Genomic DNA, 26,756 nt, shown 5'->3' on the forward strand with positions numbered 1-26,756 from the left:
TCTGGGGTTGTACATGGTTATGCATTTGGGGTCTTTGGAAATACAGTGCATTGTTGTACTTCTGTGGCGTGAGAAGCAGCACACAGCCAGCCAGGTGCTTGTAAAATATTTTGGGTCTGGATATGCATACGGTTTGGAGTTTGTTTCTAGTTCTCTATTATCCCCACTGATCGGACCTCTGACCTTGGGAAGGTGTGCAGCAGCCATCCCTGATGGCCAGACTCTACATGGCCACTTCCCTCTCCAGACTGTGCTGGTCAGCCTCGTTGGGACCAGGGTCGGTGGCCTCCAGCGTGGGGACAACGGGGTCACTGGGGCTGGCCCCTGCAGACCTGAGAGCACACAACCAGCGCTCTGGTGCACTGGTAAACTGGGCCCATCCACGTTCTGTGGATGTTCCACGCTTAGTGAGGAGCTGGCAGGCCTCCCTGGGCAAGTGAGGTGGTACAGGCACTGGCTTGTCAGGCCAATAGGTCTGTGCCCCCATGTAGAGGGGTGGGACCCACCATGCCCTGTGTGGTCAGGGGGTGAGTGTGACAGCCCCAAGGCTGGCAGTGACGGACCATGGGCCATGGCCACCCTTGGGTTTGTGGGAGCCACGCCTTCCGGAGAGAGCTTGCCCCTGTCTACCTCCAATGAGTCCCGATGCTGCCCGCAAACACAGCTGTCGGAAGGGGCTTCTTGTCTTCCCCGTGGGAGTGCCTCTCTCCCCAGGCCCCTCTTGGGTGGAGTTGCCACTAGCGGAGCTCGTGTAGGTGCCTGACAGAGTCAGATACGTGCAGGGGGATCTTACCCACGGGGTGTTAACAGGCTGAAAACACAGGCTGGCACCTTACAGGGCTCCCATGAGCAACGCTTAGGGCTATGGGAGGACTCCAGTTTTTTCAGAGGTTGTGTTTTGGGGATGGGAGGGGTGGTAGCTGGGTGCTGAGGGAGGGTGTCCTTCCAGCTTTGTGGGCGGAGCTGCTGCCCCCTAGCCCTTCTGTTCCCCGGAAGAGGCTGGACTTCTGAAGGCTCAGCTGCAGGATGGATGAACAGCAGAGTGGTAATGGGATGGGGCGCTGGAAGGGGGCAGGGTTCAAGCACAGGCTTTGCGGGCTTGTCATTCCCCCTCCCACCACCTCTCCCTTTCCAAGAGCTGACACCTGGGCCCCCTTCCCTTCCCTCTCCTCCCCCCTCTGCTTCCTCCCACCTCCCCCTCTTCTCCTAGCCTCCTTCTCCCCTCCCCTCCCCTCCCCTCCCCTCCCCTCCCCTCCCCATCTCCTGATATAGGCTCCTGTTATGCTGATTAGAAAGATGCTAACTTGGGACACCTGGGTGGCTCAGTGGTTTAGCGCCTGCCTTTAGCCCAGTCCTGGGATCCAGTCCCACATCAGGCTCCCTGCATGGAGCCTGCTTCTCCCTCTCCCTCTGCCTATGTCTCTGCCTCTGTGTGTCTCTCATGAATAAATAAATAAAAAAAATTTTTAAAGGGAAGTGTTCCCTCCTCTTCTATTAAAAAAAAAAAAAAAGAACGATGCTAACAAGCTCGGAGCAACTGCTGTGTGGGCATTTCTCAAATTTGCAGGAAAGGAATCTGCTGGGAGGTGATGAAGTGCACAATGCCAGGCGCTGGCTTCTGCAGCCCAGCAGGAAGGGCTGGAACCTGTATTCTCCTGGATCAGGGACACTCTCCCTAGGCAGTAAGGAAGGGTGGCTGTCAGATGAAGGAGGAGGCTGTTTCTGGTAGGACAGGAAAAGAAGTATAGGGAAACCCAATGAGAGCATGTGAGGGGCAGGCCTGCTGCGCAAGGCCGGGTCCTGGGTTCAGAGGAGACTCTGGTGGCAGATGGGGGGTTGGCTGGTGGAGGGTCTGGTGTGCCAGGACTGGGGCTGCGTGTGCTCCAGGGGTCACTCATGTGATGGCAAGTCCTGTCCCCACACTCTCCTCCTGCCGCCCCTTCCATCAGAGGTTGACCTCTAGGGACTCTGTGGAAGCATTTATGACTGCCTGGCCTTCCCTTTCCAGTGCTTCTTTGACCAGGGCCCAAGCCCAGCTTGGACCCTCCTGTGCTGGCCGCTGCTGCCTCCCCCCTATGTTCCCCCGTGTCCATCCCAGCTGGGACCACACTGCCTCCCACCCTATGGCGGGAGAACAAGGGGCAGGATACTTGGAGTGCATGATAGGGCAGGAGGCTCCTGCCACCCAGCCCGCTGGCCTGTAGAAATGAGTCGCTGCTGACCCCTGGCGTCGGGAATGTCCACTTGCAGCAATTGCTAGAGCTGTTGAGCCGGGCTGTTGCCTGCACACGGGGTGAGGAGGTGAGCAGGCAGCGTGGGCAGTGGATGGCGGTGACGGGGCCCCGGGGTTGCACGTCTGACTCTAGGAGGAGATGGGGTCAGGTGGTGACTGTGAATGTGGACTCTGTGCTGTGCGTGCCAGGCAGCTGTGTCAGGACATGTCTGGTCAAAGCTGGCTCTAGGGGATGCAGTCGGCGCAGCATGAGGGGCAGCCAAAGGCAGGAGGCCGGTGGAAGAACAGGATTGGGATCAGGAAGGGGTCCTGGGTGTGCACAGGCGGGGCTGGCTTCCGGATGTGGGGGAAGCACGTGCTCACTTGATTGCCTCTCAGTCCCTCATCACATAAGTGATCCAAATGCCCCTCCTGGTGCCGGGCCAGATGCCAGGTGCCCAGGAGCCACCAGTCAGGGCAGGCAAGGACAGTGGGGAAGGGGTGAGGGGTGGGGCAACGAGTGTGACTATTACCGTCAGGATGGAGGAGCAGGGAAGGTCCCTAAGCTGAGTCACGTGATGTGAAGTGCAGCCCTTCCTGGGGAGCAGACCCTGGTGGCGTAGGTGATGTGGAGGGGCGCAGTGGGTGAGCGGGGCTTGGACACCACCTCTGTATGGCAGGAACTCCTGAGAGCCTGAAGCCGGGTGGGAGGCCATGGGATTCCCCACAGTGGGAAGAGCAGCAGCTGCTGGGGCAGTGGCCCATCCACTGGGCGGGATGCAGCTGGGCGCACAGAAGAAGCGGCAGCTGTCCCGGGAGCTAGAAACCTATCAGACTCATGGATATGTTTGCAAGCTGAGGGAGGATCAAGGCCTAGTTGCAGATGCGGGAGCCAGATGCAGGTGGTGGACAGAGGAAGGCGCGCCTGGGGAAATCTAGAGCTGCTTTTGAAAGGGAGGTGTGAGTGGGTGAGGGTGGTGACATCACTGGCTTAAGGAGCAAAGGTTGCTGGCAATGGCTGTGTTTGGGCAGCAGGAGGGGAAGGAGTGGGGCTCTGGAGGGACTGGTAGGTCTGGGGCTCAGAGGAGGCTGGGCTAGAGAGGGATTCAGGGGCACCGCAATCCATGCGTCCTCCCGGGGACAGTGGGCAGGGAAGGGCCGGGATGGGTACGGAGAGCCTCACATCCTCCTCGTTAGAGAAGCAGCAGGTCTGGGGGCAGGAGGCCTCCCATTTCCTGGAGAGGGCTCTCTGAAGCCCTGGGCAGCAGCTGGGACAGCGTGGGGGCAAGGGAGGTGGAGGGGGCTCAAGCAGGAGGCATGGCCACTGGTGGTGTCTGCAGGGGTGGGAAACCTGGAGTCTGGGGCAGGGAGGGTGTGGGAGGGGGCACTGAGCTGGGTGAGGGGAGTGGGTGTGCCCAGTCCTCTGCTGGGGGAGCGCCAGGGGGTGATGTGGCCCAGGACCCCTGTGCAGAGACCTCCAGGAGGCTGTGGCGCTGCCTCATGGCTCCAAGACCAGCCTTTTTGGTGGGAGGGGGGCTCCTGAGACCCGGGTGGGGGCATGGGCTGCAGGGCCCAAGAGCTCCCTGGGGACAGAGGTCAGTCTGGCCCCTGTCCAGTCCTGCAATGGGAGTCACAGGGTCTGCCTCCTGAACCCGGAGAAGAGGCTTCCGGATGATGGAGCCCCATCCCCTCACCTACAGGCACAACCCCGAGGCCCTCTCCAGGTGGGGCCCTCCCATTCACTCTGCACCTGCCTCCCTCAAGCCACCCCATCTTCCCCTTTCAGCATCTGTTGTTCCTTGGGAGCCGTGTCCCTGATGTTTCCCAGCACCCTTTAAAAATTTTTTATTTTACAATTTATACACAGTGAAATCGATTCTGTATTAATTTTTTTTTAATAACAGTACGCGTGGACATCGGTCACATCTGCTTCCATCTGGTGGTCTGACTCAGAAGCTGAGCCTCTTGAACCGTCCATGCAAATTCATGCGGAACAATGCAAATGCAGAGCCAGGCCCAGGGTCCCTGGGCTTCCTCGCCCCAGGCCCTAACCCCCAACCCTGGCAGAGCCCTGGGAATCCTGGAGGGAGACGGCTTGGCTCCCCCAGGACCCTCCCTTACTGACTTCCCTAGAGCAGACCCTAGGAGGGTGTGGGTGCCCTGGCTACTGGGCCCTGGTCCTCAGGGCCAGCGTGGGACGTCTGTCAGTGGGCAGGGTCCTGTGCGTGATGCCGGCGACTGATCCTGTCCAAACAGCTGTGAAGCTCTGAAGCCCCACAGGGACTGGGCAGGAAAGTGGGCCTGGTGGCGGGGTGGGGGTGGGGGATGGCAGGAAGCACCTCTGTTATTTCAAAACAGAGGAGGAAGGTTTAAGAGTTCACGTCATCCACCAGAGGCTGCTGGGTAAAACTGGAAGAAATGCTCTGCTCCTTCAAAGTTGGAAAGGGACTGATGGGTGTTTTCTAGCGGGGACACCAGGCTGAGGGTGCCCACAGTACCCAGTTGCACAGGGGCAAGGCCATGGCCGGACTCTGCTTGGGTGCTGCCCAGCACCGCTCGGGCCAGCCCTGGTCCGCACACCCCCCACGGCGCCAGCTTGGCCACCTGGGGTGGGGTGCCCCCATCCCTCACACGCACGGTAGCCAGCACAGGTGTCCTGCTAGCTCCAGTGGAGGATTTGCTTTCCCTGGTCGCGGGGAGCCCTGGTGTCCCTCCCCTGCCCATGGTGTCCCCCCTGGCCCCACTAGCTTTGGCAAGCACAAGGCTGGGTCGTCCTCTGCCGGCTGGCCAGTGTGGAGTCCTTCCCTTTGGTATGTGGTGGTCAAAGTCGAGCTGGCAGCATCCTGGAGGGCGGCCGGGGGGCAGCGCTTACCACGCTGTGCCGCAGCCTCAGGCTGACCTGGGGCTCGGCCCGGTCTCGCTCCCCCAAACCCCGACGGGTGGCGGCGGGCGCGCATGCTCCGGGGCGGCCCCGCGCTCCTCCGCTCCTCCTCCTTACGAGGTGCCGCGGTCCACGGTCCGCCGCGGCGCCCCCCGCGGGCCTCGGTCCGGCCGGGGCGGGCCGCCGCTCACTTGACGTGCTCGGCCGCGTGGGAGGAGCAGTAATACTTCTTGTGGGCGATGAAGGTGGACAGGCTGCTGAACCTGATGTTGCACAGGCGGCAGTAGCGGTGGCTGCCGGGGGCCGCGGGCGCGGGCGCGGGCGCGGGCGGCCCCTTGCCGGGGGTCTGCACGCCCTTGTCCGAGTGGGAGGGGGGCGGCGGCACGGGCTCGGGGCTCGGGGCGGGCGGGGGTCCGGGCCGGGGGCTGCCGCCGTCCGACGCGCCGGGGGCGGGCTCCCGGGGCTCGCGGCCGTTGAGGCCGTCGCTGGGGTTGGCGGGCGAGGGCGTCCGGGCGCCGGGGCCGGGGCCGGGGCCGGGGCCGGGGCCGGGGCCGGGGCCGGCGGGGGGCGGGCCGAGCAGCAGGCCGTGCGCCCGGCGGAAGTGCTCCACGAGGTCGCCGCGCACCAGCCCGTTGGGCGGGCAGTAGGGGCAGAGCGCGGCGCCGGCCGGCGCGTCCTCGGGGGCGGCGCGCAGGTGGCGCGGGGCGGCGGGGCACGAGAACTTCTTGTGCGCCAGGTAGGCCTCGAGGCTGTGGAAGCTGACGCGGCAGGCCGTGCACTCGTGGTAGTCGGCCAGCGCGGGCAGGCCGGCGGCGCAAACGGGCGCCTGGCGCCGCGGCTTCTTGCTCAGGTCGATGGGGCCGTCGGCGGCGTCAGGCCCCCCGGCCCCGCCCCCGCTCCCGGGCCGCGGCGACGGCGACGGCGACGGCGAGGCGGGCGCGGGGGCGGGGCCGCCGGCGGGGGGCGGGGCGGGGGGCGGGGCGGGGCCGGCCGCGTGCAGCTCGTACAGCTTGCGGCGTCTGCGCGTGCGCACGGGCGGCGCGGCGGGCGGGGCGGGGGCGGGCGCGGGCGCGGGGGCGGGCGCGGGCGCGGGCGCGGCGGTGCCGGGGGCGCCCGGGGTCCCGGCGGGCGCGGGCCGGCGCGGCGGCGGGTCGTGGCGCGAGGCGCAGTAGTAGCGCTTGTGCACCGTGTAGGTCTCGTGGCGGCTGAAGCGGATGTTGCAGGCCTCGCACAGCGTCCGGCGGGGGTCGTCGTCCTCGTCCGCCCCGCTGCCCGGGCTCGGGCTGCCCGGGCTGCCCTCCCGACCCCGGCCGCCGCCCCCCTCGGCCTCCGCCTCGGCCTCGGGGGTGGCCGCGCCCGCCGCCTCGTCCTCGCGCGCCCCGCATCCCGGCGATGCGCGCCCCCCGTCGGCCTCGGGGGGCGGGGGCGCACGGGCGGGGCCGGGGGGCACCTTGGCCCTGCGCGGGGCCACGTCGTCGGGGGGCCGGCGGCCCGAGCAGTAGAGGCGCTTGTGCACGTAGAAGTTGTTGACGTTGTTGAAGGTGATGTCGCACTCGAAGCACGTGGCGCCCTTGGGGGCCCCCGCAAAGAGGCCGGCCTGCGTCCCCGCCTGCGCCCCGGGGCCCGCCTGCAGCCGGCTGTGCACCAGCTCGGACATCTTGGCCAGGATCTCGGAGGCCGGCGGCGCGGCGGGGAATTGCGGCAGGAAGAGTGCGCCGGGGCCCGGGCTGGAGCCGGGCGTGGGGCTGGACAGCTCGGCCTTCACCCGGGCCGGGCCGGGGCCGGGGCTGGGCGGCGAGGGTGTGCGCGCCGCGGCCGGGGGTCGTGGCTCCGCATCCGCCTCCTCCGTCGACGCCTCCGTCTTGATGGCCCGCGGTGCTGCCGAGGGCTCGCTGCTGCCCCCGTTCTGGGGGGTGGCCCTGGCCTCTCCGTTGGTGGCCTCGGTCAGCGCCTTTCTGTCCAGTCCTGGCGACGGGGTGGGCGCTAGGCCCAGGTCGGCAGAAGCCAGGGGGCCGTGCAGGGCCGTGTGCTGCTGGAAGCTGGCCAGGCTGTCTGCGGGGAGACCCCAGGAGCCACACTTAAGGGTGGGGGAGGGAGCAGGACCTACTTGGGCCAGACCTGAGCGGGGTTGGGGGGAGGGGGGGAGAGCTGGCCTGGGCAGAGGTGGTGGAGGGCCAACACTGAAATCTAACCCCTGGTTGCCCTTTGGACAAACCCCATCCCTTCCCGGTCCTCAGGGGAAGCCCAGGGCCTCACCTGGGGGGAGCTTGGCAGTGGGGTGCCCAGCCCCGGGCGAGTAGATCTCCGCCTTGGAGCCGGGCTGGCAGACCATGTGGTTGGTCACCAGGTGGCTGTAGAGGATGTCCCTTGTGGTGGAGATGAAGCCACAGCTGTGGCAGACACCTGCGGGCAGGCTGTGGTATCAGGGCCCTGGGGTGGGGTGCCCCCTCCACCAGCCCCTTCCCAGCCCTCACCTACCGCTCAGGGTGTCTGTGTGCACCTTGAGGTGCCGTTCACAGTTGGCCTTGGTGGTAAAGGCCGACAGGCAGATGAGACATACGAAGGGGCGTTCTCCTGGAACACAGGGCTGAGTGAGGGGTGGGCTCCTGGAGCCCAGCTGGCCAACGACCTGTGACGGGTGGGGGTGGGGGGGCTGTTTAAACCCTGCCTCCTCCTTGACTCCTGGGACTATGGCCAGGGCCTGGTCCTGAGCTGACCATTCTGACGCACTGTGAGGTGCGACGGGAAGATCACACAGGGGCATCTGTGGCAGGGCGGGCACCCCGGGCAGATGCAGCATCATGCGCTGCTTGAGTGGGCACCAGTGGGCATCCTGGGGAGGGGGCATGGGGCCTCACCACTGTGGCTGCGCATGTGGATCTCCAGGGAGCTGGCGCTGGGGCAGCTTTTGCGGCACTGCGGAAAGGGGCAGACCCGCTCGTTGGGGTAGGTCTCCTTGGGCTTCTCGTCTGTGGCGGTGGTCGCTGGGGAGCCGGTGCCCTGGCGGCTGGCGCAGTAGTAGAGGAGGTGGGCTTGTAGGTTTCTCTCACTCCGGTACCAGATGCCACAGTCTTTGCAGGGGAAGACATCTTCTGTGGGGGTGAGGGGGGCACAGGCTAAGGGGGGCACCCAGGCGGCAGAGAGGCGGCTGCCTCCGAAAATGGAGGACTTGGCCCTACCTGCCCCTGCCATACTGAGGACTGAGGTTTGTGATCGGGGCCTCCCCTCCTGGTCACAGCTCTTTACTCTCACTGGTTCCCTCGTAAACCTGGCTTCTCTCTGTGTAGCTCTCTAGGATGCCACAGGACTGCATGGATGGGGTCTTGGCATAACCCCCCAGGCTGGGCCCTACACCACCTCACAACAGTGAGCCCCAAAAAGAGATGCTATCGCCTCATTGGATCCCGGCAGAAGAGGTGTGGTCATGCTCACAGACACCGGGGTGGGGGGGGGTGGGAGGGGGCTGGCGCCCGTGGTGTGTATACGAGTTGGCAGGGGGCAGGGGCACACGTGTAGGTGTGCGCAGGTAGGTACATGTGGGTGAACGTGTGCTGTGAGGGAGCGTGAGGGATGGCATGGACCTGGGTCCCCGTGGAAGAGGAAACGTGTGTTTCCCTGAGCAGGTATGAGTGGCAGGTGCACAGGGAACCCCTGTGCCGGAGTCTCGAAGCCTGCTCTGGGTGGCCTCCGGGGTGGGGATGAGGCTAGGGGCTGCAGAGGAGGAAGAGCCCTTGCTGTCTTCCCCTCACTCCTCCCCCAGTGGTTTCACATCTGTTACCGATACGTCAGAATTGCTTAATTCACCCCGTCTGTCGCAGAGAGGTGGCTGTGACTTAGCTCGCACTGCGGCTGGTGAAGGTTTCCCTGGTTTCTCTAAGGGGTGGTCCTCAGTGTCTAGGGCAGAACTTAAAGGAATGCTGTTTGTCTCCATGGCCTGTTCCAGGCTTGACTGCATGTTAGCATGTGCTTCTCACCCTGGCCTTTCTGATGTTTATTCTGGGTCCACAGTTAAGGTAGAGGGGGTTCCCTTCCTCCCTTTAAAGTTTGCTTTTATTTGGGGGCTTCAAGCCAGCTCTGTCCTGTTCACTGAGGCCCTGAGCTGGGAACAGGATCTGAAAGGCCACTGGTGGGCTTGTTTCTGTACCTGGGGGCCAGGGCTGGGAACAGTACCTTGGGCCATAGGTAGGGAGAAGGGTGAGGGCCTCAGGCCCATCCAGGCCCTGGCCATAGGCCTGAGGTTTAGTGAGGATTATTAGGGTCCCACAGCCCCAGGGCTGACCTTGGGCCAAGTTCTGGTTGTGCCAGGTAACCTGGTGCTACCACTGCCCCCATCTCATGGGTGAGAAAACAGAGGCCCAGAGTGGTTGTGTTTCAAAAATGAAACGAGGTATGATGGACTCTGTATTAAGGCTTCTCTAGGCCCAGAGGCAGACAGGCCCATGCTTGGGTGGGGGTGGGGTGGGGGGGTGGATCGTGAACAAGGTGTGTAGCCCACGACAGCAGCATTCTTGCTGCTTCCCAGTGAGGCGTGGACACCAAAGCCTCAGACCAAAGGGAGAAAGCCCTCCTGGTGCCTCGGACTCCCTTGATGTCCTTGGAGCAGCCTGGACAGAGAAGACAGGGGCCCATGCCTCAGCCCTGGGGACCCGACTGAGCCTGTTGTGCCACTATGGGCTTTAGATGCACACGTGTCTGTGCTGATGAGGCGGCCGTCCTGGCCCCTGAGAGCCCCTTCCCATCTCCCTTCTCCCCTGCCACCCCAGTGTCTGAATGGGGTCCTGCTTGCTCCCGAGGGAACCCTCTTGGGCCTGCACCCAGTCCTCCTGGGGACCCATGTTCCCACAAGGGTGTGTGTGTGTGGGTGAATCTCACAGCTGCAGCTGATCCCTGTGAACTCTGGTGTCCCTGAGTCATTTCTGCCAACCCACAACCTCACACCTGAGTTCCAGCAATGCAAGCTATGTCCCCTCTGCACACTTCTTTCCTCCTGCTCACTTAGCTCTGTCAGGTTTGCCCAGTGGTCATGCTGCTGCCCTTGGTCTGTCCGTGGCCAGGATGCAGGCACCCCACTGCCCTCAGCTGCTTCTGCCTGTCCCCTGGCTGCCTCCAAGCCTCCCCTTCAGTGTCCCATAGGCATCTGGGGGTCAGGATGCTCACAGTGGGGATACTAAGGGGACAGGGCAGGTCCCTGTGGGCTCCGGTGCCCCATTGGGCCTGGGCCTCAGCTGCTTCCATGTGCTTCAAGCCATCTTCCTGTCTGACTTCCCCAAAAGCCCACTTTTCCCCAAGTTTGCAGCTTTACAGTTGTCACCTAGCAGCCAGGGTGATATTAAAGCACTTGGATCTAAACCCTTGTTGTGTTCTGTTTTTCTGAGAAGCAATCCTTGCCTGAAAGCGCTTGGGGAGATGTGCCGTGCTGGAGGCCACCGCCCCCTCCTAGTGAGGCTGCCTTGTGCTGCTCAGGGTGGTGGTGCCCTGGGGGCAGGCCGGCACCCCCACCGTGGTGACTTTGGGTCCTGGACCACTGGGTTCAGTGTGGTTGTGGAGGGTGCAGAATAAAACCTTAATGTGCATTGTGGCAGGGAGCTAGTGGCAGTCCTTCCACCCCAGCTATTCTCATGGGGCAGTTCTGTCCTGAGGTGGGGGCGGGTGTGGATGTGGCCGCAGCATCTGTGGGGCGGGAACCAGGCTGCTGCTCAGCATCCCACCCTGGGCATGTCCATGCTGCTGCAGCTAAGAAGCCTGCTCTGCTCCGCAGCTGGGCCTGGCTGCCTGTCCAGCTGGTGGGGACCCTGCCAGGGTAGCCTGGCACCTGCCCCGTCCCCCCATGCTCAGCTGTTGCAGCACACCCCTCCACCCTGCTCAGACCCCAGTGGTCACCTATCTTTGTGTACCCTGAGGTCCCGGGGGTGGTCCTGGCACTGTCATGGAGCCCAGGTGGCACGATAGCGTACTCACTGTTGATGACTGCTGTGGCCAGGATGGATGCCATGCCGGCCTGCTGGGGCAGGAGCTGGATGTCGGCGTGTGCGGGGGTCAGGCACTCGGGCTCTGCTGGTTCCTTCTTCACAGGGTGGCTGGGGGTGCCACGGGGCTCGGCCGCCGTGAGGAGCACGCTCAGCAGCCCGCCTGCCGGCACCGGCTTGGTGACTCTGCACCAGAGGGCTTCATCTGCAGGGGCAGAATCCTGGGTGACGGGAGGGCCTTGGCCGTTGGGGGCTCACCACTGCCCCTCTAAGGTGCTGCCCACCCCCTGCTGTCCTGAGCCCCACTGTACTGCCCCCTCCTGGAGGCCAGGGTTTTGAGGTCCGATGTGGGAGATAGAGCCAGGGTCCTGGTCAGGGGGTGTGTCAGGCCTGTCTCTATAATAAGCCACCCTGCTTCACCCGACCGGTGGCTTCTCGGGTCTGCTTGCTCCTGCCTAGTAGGAGGGCCCTAAAGACGGCAGTGCCGGCCCTTTTGTCCAGGAGAGGGGTGGCTTGAGGGCCAGGCACAGCAGGGCCCAGGGGCAGGGGTCAGGGCAGGCAGCTGCTAAGCAGGTGTTCTCCTCACAGCTCCCCTAGGAGCGGCTGTTCCCACAGGAGCCGGCAGGGGGCAGCCTCCGCCAGCCACCAGGCACCTGCCTGCCCACCTTTGCGTCCACCTCCAGGCTGCCAGGAACACGGCCCTGCCCTCTACCTCCCAGGCCAGCCTCGCCCCGTCAGCTCCGTGAGGACCTTGTCCTGCCTGGCACACTGTGGCTGGAGCCCTGCTGACCGGGGCGGGAGGATGGGCCAGGCAGCACTAATGGCCCGTGTCCTGGCTGGGCAGACAGACACGTGTCTGGCCACTCACTGCCAACACTGGGGCCTTCAGTCCCTTCTGGCTGCTGTCCGGGTCCTTTGAGCACCACCTCGATGGGAGGAGGGCGGGGGGAGCAGGTACAGAGGACAAAGCGCAGGCCAGGTTCCTAGATGCTGGGCTCAGCACCTGTGCTGTACCTCCGTCATGCTGGGGAGGCCCCAGGTGGGCATGGGCTGGAGTGAGAGGATGCCATGACCTCGTGTCCCCTGCCCTGGCCCCGAAGGCCTCTGGCTCCTCCTGAAATGAGAGCTGCCCTCAGGACAAAGCTATGCCTCTGCTGGGATTACTCAGCTGAACATGCTGCATGCTGGGAGGCAATGTGGCTGTGCCCCCCACCCTGAACATTCCGGCAAAGCGCAGGCCCCCACAGGAGAATGAGGGCATCTCCTATGGGTGGTGGGCATACACCTTCCTGATGGCTGCGCTGGGGCGGACAGACCTGGCCTGGTTGGAGAAATTGTCACAATTTTGTGCTTACATCATCCCCTTGGGCCTGAGCCTTCCTGTCTGTGATGGGGTGGTCGGGGGTCCCCACTGCCCTGACATACACTGGGAAGACTGTGTCACACTTCGCTTCAGGGTCAAACCTCCCAGGCAGGCAGGACCTTGGCTCTGGAAATGGAAGCTCCTGAGCCCTCTGAACTGGCTGCGTGTAGGCAGGGGGGATGCTCCTTCTAGATGGTGCAGGGAGGTAGGCGCAGAAGCCCCTGGGTCTGGATGAGCTCTCAGTCTCTTAAAGAAACAGATGTCCAAGAAGGCCAGGGGATGTGGCCCAGGCCCCATGTGGCTAGGTCTGAACGTGGCCCTCCTGCTCTTCCCCGGAATGGGCTGTGGTCTAGTCGGCACCTCAGCCCACCTGGTCTGGGACTGTCTGCTGACCCTGGTGGTCTCCAAATCCTGGGATTCCCTCTGGACCCTGGTGATCTCCAAGAGGCCCTGGGAGCAGTCGAGCAGCAGCATCCTGGCCCTGAAACCCCAGGGCCGCTCCTTTCATCAGGACTTGGGCGTCGGCTGCCTCCTGGCCCTAGTGTGCCGGCGGCTCAGCCCAAGCAGGCTGCTTTCCTTTTAAGGGCCAGCCCAGGGACAGCTAAGTGACCCCCACCTGCCGGAAGGCCGCGAGGGAAGCGCCATGATACCAACCCTTCCTGTAGATCTCCGCGTTGGCTTCAGCCTCGGTCAGGGCCTGGGGCAGCGTCCTCAGCCAGCAGGGCTCGTCCCCCAGCAGCAGGGTCAGGGCCGGGCCCTGGGGGTGGGGAAGCAAGGGGGCTTGTCAGGGACACAGCACAGGAAGAGCCTGGCCAGGGGTCCCGCGTGGTGCAGAGGGAAGAGCCTGAGAGGCCCCGGCGGGGTGGCCGGGCTGCAGCCCGCTGCTCCCCCTTCAGCACCGCGGAGCCGGCAGCGGCAGCAGGGAGCTGATCTTCCTTGCACCGGGCACCGGGTGCTCTTCCAAGAGAGGTCACTGAGCCCCAGAGGTCAAACTACTCACTCAGGGTCACACAGCCAGGGGGCTGCAGAGCAGGGATTCTCTCCCTGCCTCCTTCCTCTGGTGGTCCACGGGGTGCATGGGCCACCCCGCACACAGGTTGTCCTGCATAGGCTCCCAAAGCAAGCTCCGTGAACAGAGGCTGAGATTGGCCTTGGGGAGACACCGTCTCCCCAGAGAGGGGCTTCTGTGTCCTCCCCAAGGTGTGTGTGTGGTGGGTCCCTGCCTGCTGCAGGGCATGGCAGGCCCACCTCTGTGCCCTCTAGCCCAAGGCCAGCACACAGCAGACACCAGAACATCCTCTGAGTTCCCCAGGCCAAGGCCGGCTCAGCACCTGGTCACCTCCCCGGGGCTCCCTGAGGCTGCCATCACTGGGGTTAGCCCTTCCCCCGCCTCGAGGAGGGGAAGTGGGCTGGGGGAGGGGGAAGTGGGCGCCTGGGGTGAGTACCACCTTACCCAGCCACGTTGTCTCCCCTGTTCCCTGCAAGCTGGGCCCTCATAGTGCCCACAGGGCAAGAGTACTCTGGGCTCTGCCCATGAGGCTGCTGCTGTGGGCCTGCAGAGTGGGGGGGGGGGTCTGATTTCTGACACCCAGGGCCACCCCAGCAGGGGAGGAAACAGCCTAGTGCTGGGGAGGGCGAGGCTGCCTGTGGCCCCACTCCGTGGCCCGGCCCTGGTCAGACGTGGAGAGAGCGGTACAGGGCTGTGAAGGGCTGGCAGCGGGGCAAAACCCAGACCTTGCTTTGCACTAGGAAGTTGGGGTGATGGCTGCCACACCCAGGCCCACGTCCCCAGGCTGCTCCGACCAGGGGTGCCCAAGCTCAGCCACCAGGTACCATGTGCAAAGGCACAGTACGTATCCACTTTGGGTACTTCTGTTTTATGCAAATAAGCACCTTTTATTCAGAAATGGTGCATCAGGACCTTGATCTGGAGAACCAGTATCACCTGCTGTCACCTGGAAATGCTGCCACCTAGACCAGGGGCACACACAGCAGCCGGCCGGGACACCACCCTGGTGGTACAGCCAGTCAAATGATGGTGTGTGAGGTGTCCTCTGACAGATTCTGGGCACCTCCTCGCCAGGTCCAAGGCCAGGGGCTTTCCTGGGCTTTGCCTACTGTTCAGGGATGACATGGGCTCCAGAGCTGGGCACTGGGGTCCAGGCTGGGCTTGGCCTCCCTCACTGTGACCTTGAGCCAAGTACCACCCTGCAACCCTAGGCGGTCCCTCTCTGCACTCTGGCTGCTTGTCCCCACCCTGCAGCCGACTCAAGGACCCATCAAGATCAGGCCTACAAGCCCAGCACTCCTGGGGACAGCTCCCAACGAGGTTGGCACATCGTGGCCAGTGGAGCCGCTATGTGGCTTGGCCATGGGAGGGGCAAGTGGAGACTAGTGGTCAGAGGGGAGAGCCCTGGCCCTGGGAGCAAAACCAGCCTGCACCCATGCTGGTCCTCTCTGCAAACGGGTGATGCCCCTCCTGCTTGGAGCTGTGAGCCAACCCACATGCTTGTTCCAGACCTGCCATCGTCCTGCCACCTGCTCTCGGGGTAGGGCTGGGGGGCTCAGTCTCTCTCTCTCTGCAGCTCAGCCCCTCCTAGGGCACTGGGAAGTACCCATCTGTGTGAAGAAGCCCTCCCTTCCAGTGGTGCCCACCTGGCACACAACCAGCACATCGCAAACAGGAGCCTGCCCCCCGCCCCCTGCTCTTGCCTTCCCTTTGGCCAGCAGGACCCAGCCAGCAGGAACTGTGCATTTGGGCCAAGAAGGGTGGGGTCCACTGGGGCCCCAGGCCAGCTGCTGCCACTTGTCAGCTTGGGGAGAATGTCCCCATCAAGGAGCCTGCTCAGGGCAGGCTGGCAACAGGCAACACCCTGCTTTTTGTTGTGCCCACAGCGGCAGAACAGGACGTCGGCTGGGGGTCCCCACCGGCTCAGGAGGCTTCCAGTGGGTCACAGCCATGGGTGGGGGGGGGGGGGCACAGTGGCTGGCAGGGCTGCCATTGTGGCAGGTGACTGGTGGCCCCTGTGTCCTGGCTGGGCCGACCTGGCCAGCAGCCTGCAGCAAGGCGGGGCTGGGCCTCCTGAGTCTCTAATGAATATTAATGAGCAGAGGAGGGTGAAAAAAATTAATCTGCCTGATTCTCCGATTGGCGCTGTGGTAACGATATGAAATCTAATTATTCGTCCCAATATTTCTAACCCTCAAACTGAGACTGACAGCCTCCCGGTAGGTTTAATGCTTATCACTCGCAGGAGCAGCGTGCTCCTGGCATGATAAAAACGCGCACGGCTTTGCTGACACTGCAGAACCCTAGTTCTCCGTGTACTTCCCCCGAGCGAAGGCGGCGGCGCCACGGTCCCGCCCGGGCCCAGCGCCTGCGTGGCGGCAGCTGCCCGGGGAGGGGGCGCAGGGGGGCACGGCAGGCCAGGAGCAGAGGGGCCGGGAGATCTGGGGCCGCCACCCGCCCGGCTGCCCGCCTGTCAGTTTTCCCCTCCTCTAGTTGGAGTGGCCCGGGAACAGGAGTCCCTTCCTCTGCTGGTTGCAGGCGTTGGGCAGATGCAGGCCCCGTCCTAGCCGACCCCATGCTGCCCGTGGGCACTGACGAGGGGTGTAAGCCTGGGAGGGGCTGGCACCCCCCCACTGCCCAGCCCTTCTGCCCCAACTCCCAGAGACGTGCGTGCTGCCAGCCACCCTCCCTCTCCGCCCCTTTGCCTGTGTGGGTCCAGCTCACCCTGGACAGGTTGTGTCGGGGTCAAAAGAAGCCCCTCCACCCACCCTGCCTGCAGCCCTTTGGGGTGCTGTCTGTTCCTGCCAGCTGCAGGATGGCCCCACCCAGCCCTGAGATAACGGGCGTCCACTTCAAGTTCTCCGGGTGCATCTGAGACCACTCCTTGTTTCCCCCAACAAAGAGGTCAGTGTCTGGATTCTGTGCCTGCTGATAACCATCGGAAACTCTATCTCGGCCCCATCCGCTGCGACTTTATCTGAGGCTGTTCCCAAACCTTGCTAGCCATCTCACGGAGCGGCATTAAGGGGAGGTAGGAGCCCCATTCTGGCAGGGGAAGGGGGTGGCCCAGCTGAGCAAGCCAGACGGCCCTGCAGAAGGGCAGTGGGGGCTGCCCAGGCCTCCCCCGGGGCCACTGTGGGGAGGTTCACGGGAGGTCAGGGCTGGGGCAGACCCAGTCTGGGCTCTGATGGGGGCCCCCACCCACTTCCCTCCTTCAGCTTATCCTGAGATGTCCTGTCCCTGTCCTGCTCACCCTCCCAGAGGCAACTGCCTTTCTGTCCTTGGCTCCTTGTCTCCCCCAGACCCTGAGAAGAAAGTATTTCACAGATGAGAACCGAGGCTCACAGAGCTGAGTGATGCCCAGGTCACAGGAAGTGGCTGTGTGCACACAGGACTAGAACCTGGGTCTGCATGATCTCAGCTTCCTTACATCCATCCACCTTCCCTCCCTCCATCCACCTACCATCCATTAGGCCCTCCATTCACCTACCCATCTATCTACCCACCCACTCCTCCACCACCTACCTATCCACCCACCCACTCCTCCATCTACCATCCATTTACCCTTCCACCCACCTACCCAATTCACACATCCATCCACTCACCTAACCATCTACTCTTCCCTCCCTCCCTCCATCATCCATTTACCCCTCCATCCACCTGCCCATTCACACATCCATCTAACTCATCTACCCATCTACCCACCTACCCACCCATCCACTCTTCCCTCCTTCCATCCACCATCTATTCACCCCTCCACTACCTACCTATCCACCCACCCACCCACCCACCCACCCATCCATCTACCATCTGTTCACCCCTCCACGCACCTATCCTTCCCTTTCTGCCTCCACTCATCCGTCTGCTCATTTGTTGAACAGTCAGAGCCTGGCGTGTGCCTGGCGTGGGTGCCATAAACAGAACATGCCATCCTGGTCTCCCAGTGTGGATGCTGGAGTGGGGAGGCCGTTAAGAAACCACCAATGGAAGGCTGGAGGCAGAACGAGCTAGAGACAAGCTGAGAACAACATGAGGTATGGTGGGAGTGAGCTGCTTGGACAGCTCCCATATGGCCCCCAGCCCTCTTCTTTGGGTGGCCCTTGGGCCCAGGGAGGGAGCCAGCTGTAAGGGTGGGTCTGGTGCAGATGGCTCTCCTGGTCCTAGGAGGAGAGGCCTCTCCCACTCCTTAGAGTTCTGGTCTTTCCAGTGTGGTGGGAGGGGTCCCAGGGTCTCTGAGACCAGGTTGTTGCTCCTTCTAGGCCTCCAGGAGGCTGGTATGAGTCAGCCCTTTGCACCCACAGCATTTCCCAGACCCTGATCCTACAACTCCCGGCGGAGGGGCTGAGGCGTGGGGAGGAAGGGAGTCAGGGACCCCAGAAGGCCAGTGGCAGGCCTCCTTTCTGGGGCTTGTCCCAGAGAATGTCCACCTCAGGGCACTACCTCCTCACTACCTGGTGCTCCAGCAGAGCCCCAACCTGACCATCCCCTCAGGGGCTGCCCCATGGAGGGTCAGGGGCCAACATGGGCTGGACCCTGGTTCTGCAGCTTGCTAGCTTTCTGGAGCTGGCTGTATGATCCCCAAATATATGTCCACCTGTGGACATGGCCTTATTTGGAAAAAGGTCTTGGCAGATGTGATTAAAGACAACTCAAAGAACATCCTCTTAGATTATCCAGGTGTGTCCTAAATCCAGTGACAAATGTCCTTACAAGAGCAGAGAGGCAGAGCTGGGTGGCCCTGATGGGAGGCTGGGCTCTGTCAGGCAATGACCCTCTTGCCAGCCTCAGGGCTTCTTGCACTAGGGTTGCTTAGAGCCCATGGGCCCAAGGGCCCCAGCCCCACCCTATCTCTAGCTAAAGGATGGAGGAGACTCACCTAAGGTCCCTCTATGCTGATGCCTGCATGAAGATGCAAGGCAAGGTGGGGCCCAGCTGGTCTCATTCCAACTGCTCTGGAAGGGGCTTCTCCCCAGCCAACCTGCTGCCTTCCTGGTCTCACTGATGTCATGGTGGCCTCTAGCTACAGTGGGTAAGCCCTGGGGGGATGACTGGACAGACAGATGGGCCGAACCACTGGGGACCACGCTGGGCATGAGAATTCACTCACTCTTCATGAGCTCATCTACTCATTCATTCGTCCACCTGCCCATCTGCCATCCATTTATCCATCTGTCCGTCCACTCATCCATCCACCTACCCATCCATTCATCCATCTACTCATCCATCCATCCGTCTACTCGCCCATCTGCCATCCATTTATCCATCTGTCTGTCCATTCATCCATCCACACACCCATCCATTCATCCACTCCATCTGTCCATCTACCCACCTGCCCATCTGCCATCCATTTATCTGTCCATTCATCCATCCACCTACCTACCCACCCATCCATCTATCCACCCACCCACTCATCCATCTATCAGCTATCCATCCATCCATTCATCCATTGTCCACCTACCCACCCACCCCGTCATCTATCCACCCAACCATTCTGAACATTTTTTTTTGTATCTGATTGCAAATTTTAGAGTTGGCTGGGTTTCCAAACCCTGGGAAGTAGAAGCCACAGCTGGATCAGGGAGGGACCAGCCCAAGGTCACACTGAAAGTTGGTGCAGGAACCACTCTTGACTCCTGCCAGACTATGTGCACTTGCTCTGCATACTTCCTGGGGTTCCCATCCCCAAAGTCTCATGGGAGGAGCCACCCCCATCCCCTGCAAGTAGCTCTTGGCCTAAGGAAACCAGCAGGGAAGGGTTGCCATACTCCATCAGGGCCCCTTCTCCCTTCCAAACAGCTAAGAAACCGTCTGGCGGCTGATAGGACCATCTGGGGCGGGAGGTGCATGGGGGAGAGAACTGGGACCCATCAGCTGAGCTCGATAAGGGGCTCGCTGAAATGTTAGCAAAAATATTTAGACAATAAATGAAGTATCGGAAAAGCGCGCTATCTTTAAGAAATCAATCATCGTGTACGGTGTGTCTGGACACTCGGCGCCAAAGCGCAGATAGCGCCTGCTGGGGAGATAAGGGTTAATCAAGGATTTAATTCTGTAGGAGATAAAGCTGCAGGGAAGAGCAGGCGAGGCTCCTTCCTCCCTCAGCTCCTCGGCAAGAGCCTCAAAGGCCACTGGCTTCCCTGGCGCTGGTCCCTCGCTCCCTGTGGACATTATCTCTCCGCCTGGAGAGCGTCTCCAACCTCGTGCCAAGTCTCCCCAGGCTGACCTGCGCCCTGGGCCCAAGGAGGACAAAACCCTCAGAGAGAAGGGCGGGGCACAGACCCTGGGGCCGGCTCCACCCTGTCCTTACAGAGCCTGCAGGGGTCTTGGCTTGGGCAGACGGTTGCAATTCTACTTCTGCTATTTGATCCTGGTGAGTATACCAAGTCACTTAACCTGCCGGAGACTCAGTTTCCTCATCTGTAAAATGGGGAGCATGCCTCACAGGGTGCGGGCAGGGAAGACCAGGGCCCATGCGTAAGAATGGGTGCTCCTTAGTGTGTGCAGTGAGTGACACCTGTCTGTCCTGGAAGGGGCTGACTGCCCCACAGGAGGGAGCTGACGAGAGGGGTGTGGCCACACACAGTGGCACACTTTTATCTTGTCACTGCTTATGAGAATTCAGAGCCAGGGAGCTCCAGCCCAGCCAGCCACTCCTCCTCCCAGCCCTGAACTGCCCCCCAACAGCCCACCCTCTGAAAAGTTAACTGCTGCTTGCATGCCTCCAGGGATGGGGAGCTCACTGCCTCAAGGAACTGCTCTGAACACCATAGTCTCCATCCCCTCCTTGGAGCCAAATCCTGCCTTGCAGTTGATTTCCACTATTTTCTTTCTGCTTGGGCCACAGGACAAGAGCAAGCTGAGCAAGCCCTGCCCTGTGGTAACCAGCTTGCAGGCACCACCTCATTTACCTGCCCAGCTGCCCTGGGAGGTGGGCGTGCCACCAGCTGCCCCACTTTGCAGTTAAGCTGCAGTTTTGCCCGCCTACCCTCTCCTCTGCAGGGACGTTGGAGGATCTGCAGGCTTGGGCCCCAGGGACCCTTCAGGGGGCTCCCTGTGTCCCCTTGAGGCCCCATGGGCTCAGGAAGCAGAAGTTCAAGTAGCTCAGGAGCCTGCTGGGGAAGGAAACAGCCATGAGGGAAGTGTTGGGATCTGGACCCTGTGCCACAGGGATGACCTGGTCATGGGGGTGGGTGCCCTTGGTCCTGGGCCAGCCTCTTGCTGAGCAGCTGAGGCCGGCATGTACCCCTCTGAGCCTGGGCACTTGGCTGTGATGGGCTGTGTGGATGGCCCGGGTAGGGGGGCGCAGCTGGGCTGCACGTTTAGACCCTGGGAGACTGCCCCATCTCCGGAGGCCCAGGCTCCAGCCCAGATTCTGATGCGGTGGGCACTGTGAACGGCAGACTGAGTGCCTGCAACTGCCCACCAGCCCTGGGATGCTGCTGTAGGCCGGGTTCCTGGGCCCTGGTTTCTGTGGCTGAGACATGGGGCTCGGAGCGCCAGGCTGGAGCTGGATGTCACTGTCAGGGCAGCATCTGGCCTCTAGATGTGGGGAGACCCCTCCCTGCAGTCCTGCCACTGCCTGCTGACCAGAGGCCAGCACCACAGGGTGCACCTGGATGGCACATCGGGACTCAGGGAGGGCCTGGGCCATGGCTATGCCTGCATGTCTGGGTGCCTGAGCCTGGACTTAGGGGACCCACCTAGGGTGCCTCCTGGCCTTTCGAGTGGCCGGCGTCAGGGCTGGGAGGGGCCTCCTGGTTCTTGTCTCACCGTGTGCTGCCCACTCGGTTGCCTGACGTGCTGACCCATTTCCGGTGCATCGGTGCCCTTTCTTCACTGAAAGGTATGTTAAAAGGAGCCTTTGCGCCCCTGTGAGAGGATGCAGAGCCACCCTGCTGTCCAGAGGCAGCCTAGGAGTAACCCCGACACGAGTGACTGCTTGGTGATGGCAGGCCCTAGCGGGAGGTCACTGCCCAGGCGGGCTTCATAGTTACAGGGGGAGGTAACACCCCCCCCCCCCCCCCCCCCCCCGTCATCAGAAAGACCCACAGGGACAGAATAGACTTCAGCCTCTGTGGACCTCAGCCTCTGCTGCAGCTCCTGGAAAACCTCATCGCTTGCCCTGCCCACAAAGGCCACATCCAGCCGCCACGTGGCACCTTGCTGCCTCTTTACTTCAAACACCTGCTTCTTTCTCTGTCTTGCCAACTTCTACTCCTCTGTTAAGGGCCCACTTAAAGAATCCTCCTCCAGGAAGCCCTCTTTGTGCCACCTCCTCCAGGAAGCCTTCCTTGTACTCCCAGTCAACTGCTTCCTGCTGCCCTGGTCCCAAGGCCTTAGGCGCCCATCTCCTGATGCACTCAGAGGGACAGGCACTTCTGGGCTGGAGTATAACTGGGGCTTGGCTCCAGGGGCGGCAGGGCTCTGTGCCCTGGGCCAGACTCTGCCCTGGCTGCTGTCCTGCAGCTGGTGGGTGGGCTGCTGGAGTCAGGGCTCCTTACCGGTTCCACCTGCCCAGGGGACGAGGCTCTGCTCTGGATGTTCCCACGGAAGGGGCCCCAGGACAGGCCCTCGGAGAGGCTGTGTCGAGCTCGCACGCACCTCTGCCCGTCCTGCAGCACCAGCTCCAGCTCGTCTGTGGGGAGAAGTATCGGGTGTGAGGCATGCCCAGCTGAGGGGACCATCCCGCCCTGCCACCTGCCCAGGTGTGGTCCAGCTGTGCAGTCCCCGGCCCCCCAGGAGCAGCTGCCCAGATGGTGGGGGGCGCCCTGTGGCCTGGGCCTGTGGTATGGGGACAGCAGCCAGTGCCTGGATGCTGGGAGCCCAGTCAGCGCCTGCAGCAAGCCCCTGTTGGGGAGGGACAGCAGGTGGCAGGATGGGGTGCCTGAAGCTGGACTGAGCAGGTGGACCATGCTGCCCCGTTAGGACACATGTCTCATGTAGCACAGGGTGGCGGCCACGAGGCCGCCTGGAACGTGCGCATAGAGCCGGCTTATCCCTGCGGCTTATGTCATGGAAGGCACATGGTGGACGGCAGCGTTGATGAGGCTTGCCTCCTGCCCCTCCCCATCGGCTGGAGCCCCCAGATCCATAGAGCAAGCCTGTGAGGTGGCCGTGGAAATGCTGGACCTTGATTTCCACATCTCTAAGGTGGGGACCCCAGCACTCCCTGCCTCCTCAGGCTGCACAGGGCTTGTTCACCCACCACTATGCTCAACACAGAGCTCACAGAGAGGAAACCAAGTCAAAGAGCCATGCTCCACCCCAAGGCCCTCGGCAAAGCCAGAATTTGCACCTGGGTGGCCCTGACATAGGCTCCGTTCTCTCCCTGCGAATCAGTAGGGTCGGGGACCATCAGGGACCCCAGTGTGGCTGCCCATCCCAGGACCTCCTCTCACTTTCTGGAAAGGTTGGGGTCCTGTGTTGTGCTGCCTCTCTGCCCAGCCTCTCCTAGGGGTGTAAGAGGCTCCGGGTGGGGGTGGGGGTGGGGCTGCAGCTGCCTGTGCCACGTGGGGGCAGCAGACTCTCTGGGCTCTGATGGCACCTGTGGCCCAGGCGGCGGCTCCCATGGTGCCTGTTGCAGGGCCACCCCAAGGTGTAGTTACATTAAAACAGACAGATGGGCCTCTGTGTGAGCCCCGGAGGCAGTCAATCTCCCTAGGGTGGGACTTGGGGTCCAAGAGGGTCTGCAGTCAGGCTCCTGGTTCAGCCCAGCCTCACCATGTGACCCACATGAATGTGAGCGCCCCAAAGATACAACCACCTTGAAATTGTGAACGAGCCCTTATTTGGAAAAAGGGTTTTGCAGATGCAATTACATTAGGAGCTCAAGAGGAGACCATGCCGGATTACCTGGTGGGACCCTAAATCCCAAGACACATGTCCTTATAAACAACACACAGAAGAGACATGGGGGGAAGGCTGCATGCAGACAGGCAGGGACTATGTGACGGGCAAGGAGGAAGCTGCCGAGGAGCCCCCGGAGCCCTGAGAGCCAGGAAGGACCATCCCCCAGAGCTGCCAGAGGGCACATAGTCCTGGCACACCTCCATCGGGGATGTCTGGCCCAGATTTCTCAGAGTTTAAGGCCCCAGGGTCCTGCGAATTTGTCAGGGCTGCCCTGGGAGCTTCACACCTGGCACATTACCTGCCCTGCCTGAGCCTCTGCATCCTCATGGGACAAGGGGACCGAGGTGGTCATGCCCTCAACTGGGGGACCCTTTCTAGATCCCACACCCTCTGCCTAGGAAGGCCCGGCAACCTCGTGCATCGGGTGCCATCTGGGCTGCCTGGGCCCATGGAGGCCTCACGTGGCCTGGCCTGGTCCCCAAGCGAGGCTGTGGCGGCGGCCCCACTTCCTGGAGCCCCGATCGGGCAGGCTGTGGCCTTAATGGGCCCGATTATCAGATAACTGCCGGCCTAATGGCAGAGATAACGTGTAAATACGCCAGGAGGCCCAGCTAAAACGTTCTAACTGGGTCCTTGTCTTCCCTGGGGCAGATAAGATGGCAGGGGACCAGGACGAGGCCGAGGAGACCGGCGCCCCTTTATCAGCCCCCCAGAGAGGGGGGCAGAGGCAGGCTCTGTCACTTTGCAGCTTGCCCACGAGGGGCCACATCCCTTGCCAGCCTGCCAGGACACTGGGGCCCCAGCCCAGGGCTCTGCCCATGGGCCACCCCCTCCCTGGCCCTGCAGGGCCCATCCTCAGGGATGAGAGTATGTCTAGCTACCACAAGGTCACCCACCCCCGCTCAAATGTGAGCGCCCCAAAAATGTGAGCGCCCTGGGTGTATGTGGGTCCCTGGTTCCCTGCCCGGCTGGCCCTCAGGGGGCTGGCATGTGTGAGGGACGGAGGGAGGGGCATAAAGCTATCTAAAGGCAAGCTGGCTGGGGATGCATGGTCTGTCCACCCGGCCGGCCGTCAAGCCAACTGATGCGTGGGAGCCCACGATGGACTGAGCCTGGCTGGGCACCACACTCCCGGCTCCCAGCTCATGGCGGTAGGTCAGGGGGGCATCGTCCAGTGTCCTCATGCTGCGGCCTGCCCCTCTGCAGGCGACCAGAAGCCTCTAAGAACCCGGGGGTCCGCCTGCACGTGGGCATCAGAACAGGGAAGCCCGCGCGCCTCTCTGGACTGCATCTCTCCTGCTGGGACCACAGACACCACACGGATGGTGACCCGGAGCCCCTCCATTTCCACCGAGCTCCCTGCCAGTGTCCAGAACATGTGGAAGGACTCGTGGGACAGGGAGGCCCCATCAGGAGAGGGCACCTTCCACTGAGGCTGGAGGCCCACCATCCCTCAGCACGTGGGGGGCTGGCCCGGGGGGTCCCCAAGAGGTGAGGGGGATGTGGGCAGCCCCAGGCTTCCCAGACTGTGCTGTCCTGAGCTTTCTGTCTCAGGGCCTGGCCCTCCTGGTGATGCAGGGAAGGAGCGAGCCAGGGTGCCTCCCCGCCCCGCCCACGCGGGCACCCACAGGCAAACAGCCACGCTGCCTAATCGGAGCCCCAGGGCCGGCGGGCCGAGCCTCCCAGATAACAGCGTGGCTGGTGTTTCCCACGGCAGCCACTCCATCTTCTGGGTATCATGCACTGCCAGAGGGAGGGCTGGCTCCCGATAAAGGCTGCCATTCTGCAGGCCTCAGGGCAGAACCCACCACTCAGGGCTTGCTGGGGGCTGGTTAAGGCCTGGGAGAGGTGAGGAGGCCAGGGAGCCCAGGAACTTGGGCTGGGAATAGCGCAATGGTCCCTGTGAAAACCCACTTCCTGCTTCGGGGAGGCCGGTTCCCAGGTGCTGTGTATTAGGAAGGGCACCCCCTGTGGGGACATGCAGGGCTATGGCAGATACCAGGCTGGGTGAAGGGAACATGTCTGGATCTCAGCCCCAGCTCACCAAGAGCCCTTGTTATAGTGCACAACCTGTGCAACTGTACGTGGTGGCCCTGGCGACACTCAACATCCAGCTACTGACAACTTATTTCCAGCAAACAGTTCCTGTCCAATCCCTTGCATAGCACAAATAGGGTCAAGCTGTATTAGAGCCCAGTTAGCACCTACCAGAGACCCTCTCTCAACCAGAAGCAAAATTGCATCAGAAAAGTGGGGGTGGTTGGGGCCACCCAATCCTGGCAGGCGGGGAACCTCATGAGGTGAATTCAGCTCAAGGGCAAGAAGGAATAAAAGTGTAGATGAGTGAGGGCAAGGGGCTTAGGGGTGGGGGACGCGGGGCTGGGGGTGGGAGCTGGCAGGGGCTGGGGGTGGGGGGACCGACAGGCAGGGAGACATGGTTATTTTTAAACAGCTTCGAGAAGAGCCAGAGGACCTGTGGCAGCCATAGCTCCCGAGCCACATGGCAGGCTGCGTCTCTGGACTCTGGCTCAGTGCTCGCTCACAAAACCCCGGGGGGCACCTGGCAGGGGGATAAGGGAGGCAGAGCCTCTCTGCCCCGCGTCTCCCAGGAAACCTGGGCGGCGGCAGCTGCGATGGTGGGCCAGTTGGGGTGGGCTTCCCGGTGGCGGTGTCCTCCTCCCAGGCAGCCTCCTTCCGTCCCTAGGTTCTCTTCCTGCACCAGCCAGGTCCTCCCGGGCCCCCCACGTCCCCCCACGTCCTCCACAGCCCTCCTCATCCCCCCACGTCCTCCACATCCCCCCACATCCTCTCACGTCCCCCCTCAGCCCTCCACATCCTCCTCCTTCCCCCACATCCTCCCACGCCCTCCCACGGGCCCCCCCGTCCCCCCACGGCCTCCACATCCTACCTCCATATCCCCCCACATCCTCCCACAGCCTCCACATCCCATGTCCCCCCACGGCCTCCACGACCCCCTCATCCCCCCAGGTCCTCCCACATCCCTCCACATCCTCCCATGGCCCTCCATGTCCTCCCACAGCCTCCACATCCCCCCATGTCCTCCCACGGCCTCCATGGCCCCCCTCATCCCTCCAGATCCTCCCACGTCCCCCCACGGCCTCCATGACCCCCTCATCCCCCAGGTCCTCCCACATCCTTCCACATCTTCCCATGGCCCTCCATGTCCTCCCACAGCCTCCACATCCCCTCATGTCCTCCCATAGCCTCCACAGCCCCCCTCGTCCCTCTAGGTCCTCCCACGTCCCCCCACGTACCGCCACGGCCTCCATGACCCACTCGTCCCCCCAGGTCCTCCCACGTGCCCCCACATCCTCCCACAGCCTCCACGACCCCCTTGTCCCCCCAGGTCCTCACACATCCCTCCACATCCTCCCATGGCCTCCATAACCCCCTCGTCCCCCCAGGTCCTCCCACATCCCCCCACATCCTCCCATGGCCTCCATGACCCCTTCGTC

The 26,756-nt window shown here is 62.7% G+C and overlaps 2 protein-coding genes across 6 annotated transcripts in view; one reads left to right on the forward strand and one right to left on the reverse strand.

The window, feature by feature from the left end:
* Nucleotides 1-19,371, forward strand: part of LOC118354733 (uncharacterized) — a 43,018-nt gene extending 23,647 nt beyond the window's left edge. The window contains exons 2-4 of one of the 2 annotated variants that reach the window (XM_049110606.1): nt 16,334-16,462; nt 16,734-16,836; nt 17,313-19,371. In XM_049110606.1, the coding sequence (XP_048966563.1) occupies nt 18,433-19,335 (903 nt within the window). In that variant the 5' untranslated portion in view covers nt 16,334-16,462; nt 16,734-16,836; nt 17,313-18,432 and the 3' untranslated portion in view covers nt 19,336-19,371. Of the gene's footprint in view, nt 1-15,933; nt 16,463-16,733; nt 16,837-17,312 lie in introns of those variants that run through there. The other variant, XM_049110605.1, reaches the window with a different exon arrangement.
* The window catches only part of ZFPM1 (zinc finger protein, FOG family member 1), a 69,295-nt gene continuing 46,627 nt past the window's right edge, over nt 4,089-26,756 (reverse strand). For all 4 annotated transcript variants that reach the window (XM_049110604.1, XM_049110601.1, XM_049110603.1 and 1 more), the window contains exons 4-10: nt 21,933-22,066; nt 13,077-13,179; nt 11,052-11,264; nt 7,952-8,185; nt 7,572-7,667; nt 7,350-7,496; nt 4,089-7,145 (exon numbers count right to left, since the gene is read on the reverse strand). In XM_049110604.1, coding sequence (XP_048966561.1) covers nt 5,281-7,145; nt 7,350-7,496; nt 7,572-7,667; nt 7,952-8,185; nt 11,052-11,264; nt 13,077-13,179; nt 21,933-22,066 — 2,792 coding nt within the window. In that variant the 3' untranslated portion in view covers nt 4,089-5,280. The remainder of the gene's footprint in view (nt 7,146-7,349; nt 7,497-7,571; nt 7,668-7,951; nt 8,186-11,051; nt 11,265-13,076; nt 13,180-21,932; nt 22,067-26,756) is intronic.

Source organism: Canis lupus, chromosome 5, assembly GCF_003254725.2.
Source record: "Canis lupus dingo isolate Sandy chromosome 5, ASM325472v2, whole genome shotgun sequence".
NCBI classification, from domain to species: Eukaryota; Metazoa; Chordata; class Mammalia; order Carnivora; family Canidae; genus Canis; species Canis lupus.